This window comes from Penaeus monodon, chromosome 1 (assembly GCF_015228065.2).
Source record: "Penaeus monodon isolate SGIC_2016 chromosome 1, NSTDA_Pmon_1, whole genome shotgun sequence".
NCBI lineage: Eukaryota > Metazoa > Arthropoda > Malacostraca > Decapoda > Penaeidae > Penaeus > Penaeus monodon.
The window spans coordinates 63113717-63117004 of NC_051386.1; the positions used below are offsets into that span (position 1 = coordinate 63113717).

The 3288-nt window shown below is 43.8% G+C and overlaps 1 protein-coding gene across 1 annotated transcript; it reads right to left on the reverse strand.

Annotated features, from left to right (window-relative positions):
* Window positions 1-1075: 1075 nt before the first annotated feature.
* LOC119575446 lies at window positions 1076-3153 on the reverse strand (the record flags this gene model as incomplete). Its single annotated transcript, XM_037923071.1, is given in 1 exon segment — window positions 1076-3153. A coding segment is annotated over 1 exon segment (362 nt), but the record flags the coding sequence as incomplete, so codon positions are not given.
* Window positions 3154-3288: the final 135 nt, after the last annotated feature.

The following is a 3288-nucleotide window of genomic DNA, read 5'->3' on the forward strand; positions in this document are numbered from 1 at the left end:
TATATATATATATATATATATATATATATATATATATATATATATATATATATATATATATGGGGCCGCGGTGGCCGAGCGGTTAGAGCGTCGGACTCCAGACTGTCACGACGGCAATCTGAGTTCGAGGGTTCGAGTCACCGACCGGCGCGTTGTTCCCTTGGGCAAGGAACTTCACCTCGATTGCCTGCCTAGCCACTGGGTGGCCAAGCCAGCCCAAGGCAGTGCTGGTCCCAAGCCGGATAAAATAGAGAGAATGATTACCTAAAAGGTAACACCGGCACTCTCCATGGAAAGGAAGTGGGGACCCTACCACGTACTCACTCCAAGAGCATCACAACATGAAAACGCCGGCGCGTTGTTCCCTTGGGCAAGGAACTTCACCTCGATTGCCTGCCTAGCCGCTTGGTGGATAAGCCAGCCCAAGTCAGTGCCGAGTAAATAGAGATGGTGACTCGGAAAAAAAAAAAAAAAAAAAAAAAACACCGGGCGGAAGGCAATGGCAAACCACCGCTCTGAATTGCCAAGAAAATCATGGAAGCCCATGATCGTCAAGGCCGCAGTGGCCGAATGGTTAGAGCGTCGAACTCAACACTGTCACGACGGCAATCTGATTTCGAGGGTTCGAGTCACCGGCCGGCGCGTTGTTCCCTTGGGCAAGGAACTTCACCTCGACTGCCTACCTAGCCACTGGGTGGCCAAGCCAGCCCAAGTCAGTGAGAATGATTACCTAAAAAGGTAACACCGGCACTCTCCGTGGAAAGGAACTGGGGACCCTACCACGTACTCACTCCAAGAGCATCACAACATGAAAACTACAATTAAGTATCATGCTGTGACCACGGCGGCTCAGACATGAACCTACCGTTAAAAGAAGAAGAATATATATATATATATATATATATATATATATATATATATATATATATATATATATAAGTATGTGTGTGTGTGTGTGTGTTTGTTTCCTTATAATTAAATCTATTATCTCTACAGTAAAAATCGGATTACACAAGCATATCTTAAGACGATATCTTACTGAACTCCCCGGCGATGTGAAATAAAACCATTAAAGTTTCTCATTTGCATAATTTTATTGAGTTTGGCATACAGAATATAAAGCACTGTATATATAAATACAATAAATAGCCTCTTTCGTTATATGTGTCTCTTGGTGACAGTCCTATGCTCTGTGGACAACATGCAGTATCTTGGGTCAGGACTCTTCAGTAACCCAAGAGGAAAATGGATATACTTTTATCCTTTTTATTTTTAATATATCTTCTTTTTTTTTAGCTTTCTTTTATAGTTTGCATGATATATGAGATGAGAAAAGAAATGAATGTGTTCAAGTTATAAAAACGTCTGTCATCTCTTTTATCTGTACTGTTTTATAAAGAGGGGGTGGGGGTGGCACTGTCCCTCCCCCCACCCCACCAAGTTTATCTGATAACAATAACATTAAGATTTCTTTTTTCATTGTTGATCAATTTTTTTTTTTGTGCGTCGTGCGTTAAGCACTTAAGGATAGGTACTCAATTTTCATTATAGGTATTTCATATAGGTAGAAAATTCTACGCTAAGATTATATACAATGTGTACAGCTATAGACATGCGACATATGTGTATTCGCACAATACAATAGAGTAACTGACATATACAGTTTATACAAGTCTTAAATGAGTACACCCGCATTTTTTAGAAGTCTTAAATACTACTGTACTGATATCAGGGACGACATACCAAGTAACACGTGGGAATTGAATGAATAATTATGCTAATTATCAACAACCTGTTCCTACATAATTGATTTTGTTTTGTATGACGATCTTTTGAGCCAAATAACTTCAAAAATTAATTTGTTTGATGGTGTGAATATTAATAATTGTACTTTTGTTTTCAAATCATTCCAATATTGCCAAAATTTGCAAGGAGCAGTAGCAATGTTCTGAACCAATTAGATAACGTATGGGCGCCCTTAGGGGAAGATGAAATATAATATAAAAAAACTATACACGACAATGTACAGAAAATGAATGCATGACAGTTGTTACATGAAGTGACGATTATTTCTAAGTTTACAATAGTCTCCCTACACAAATTTTAGTATCCGTTTTCTATCCATGAATATACATATGCCTTGTGGCTTTAAAATCAAAATCTAGTGATGAAGAAAGCATTTTACCCATTAAACATGTCATACGAAACTCAGCAGAATAAATTGTTTACATAAAACAATAAAGCTGTATATACGAACAAGAAATACGAATCCACGTCTTCGAAATATGGCTGACTGCACCCATCCCCTTCACAGTCCTTCATCATTACATATAATTACATCTCACATTTCCTTATTACTTATGACATCTGACTCTCAAAAAATAGAACTCCCACTTAGACCGGGACTGACCTCTTGAACACGAACACTAACGAGATCGTCGCGAGAGCCATACATCCCCCGCGGACGAGAACAACGCCTCAAAACCAGAAAGGAACCACAAAATGGGACAATATCTGTAGAGAGAATTTAAAAGAAAACAGGATATGGGACAATATCTGTAGAGAAAATGAAAAAAAAAAAAACAGGATATATGCGTACGCCTGCGCGCATTTCAACTGTTACAACCATAGCATGATGCGCTCACAACACAGATAATGAACACGGAGGGTACAGGGCCGACTAAACACACTACAGGACTATGATTACAAGAAACACCGTTTGGCGGGCGCGAGATACGGGCGTGTGGGCGTCGAGGGCGAGGCGAGGGCGAGGCGAGGGGCACCCGCCAGCTCACCCTCGGAAGCGGTTGAGGATATTCCAAGGGTTGAGGATCTTCATGAGGCCCATGATGGGCTCCTGGATGCCCTTCATGAGGAAGTCCGTGGGGCGCATGAGGTCGTGGGCGTCGTGATCCACGGACAGGTACTCGTCGCCGTGGGGGCCGCCCAGGATGGGGGGGTGCGGGGCCATCATCATGGGGTGGTGGGGGGGCATGTGGTGGCCGCCGGGACCCATGATGGGGTGGCCGCCCGACGCCAGGCTGTTGGTGATGGGCGGGCCGGGGGGCGGCAGCTGCAGGAAGCTCGAGGTGGAGGGCGAGCCCGCGGCGGCGTCCTTCGAGCAGGACCTCTGTTGCGGCGCCGAGTCCGCCTCTGCAAGGACCAGCAGACGAGTCAGTTGGGGAAAGGCAAGGACGGAGACACGCACACGCACACACACACACACACACACACACACACACACACACACACACACACACACACACACACACACACCACACACACACA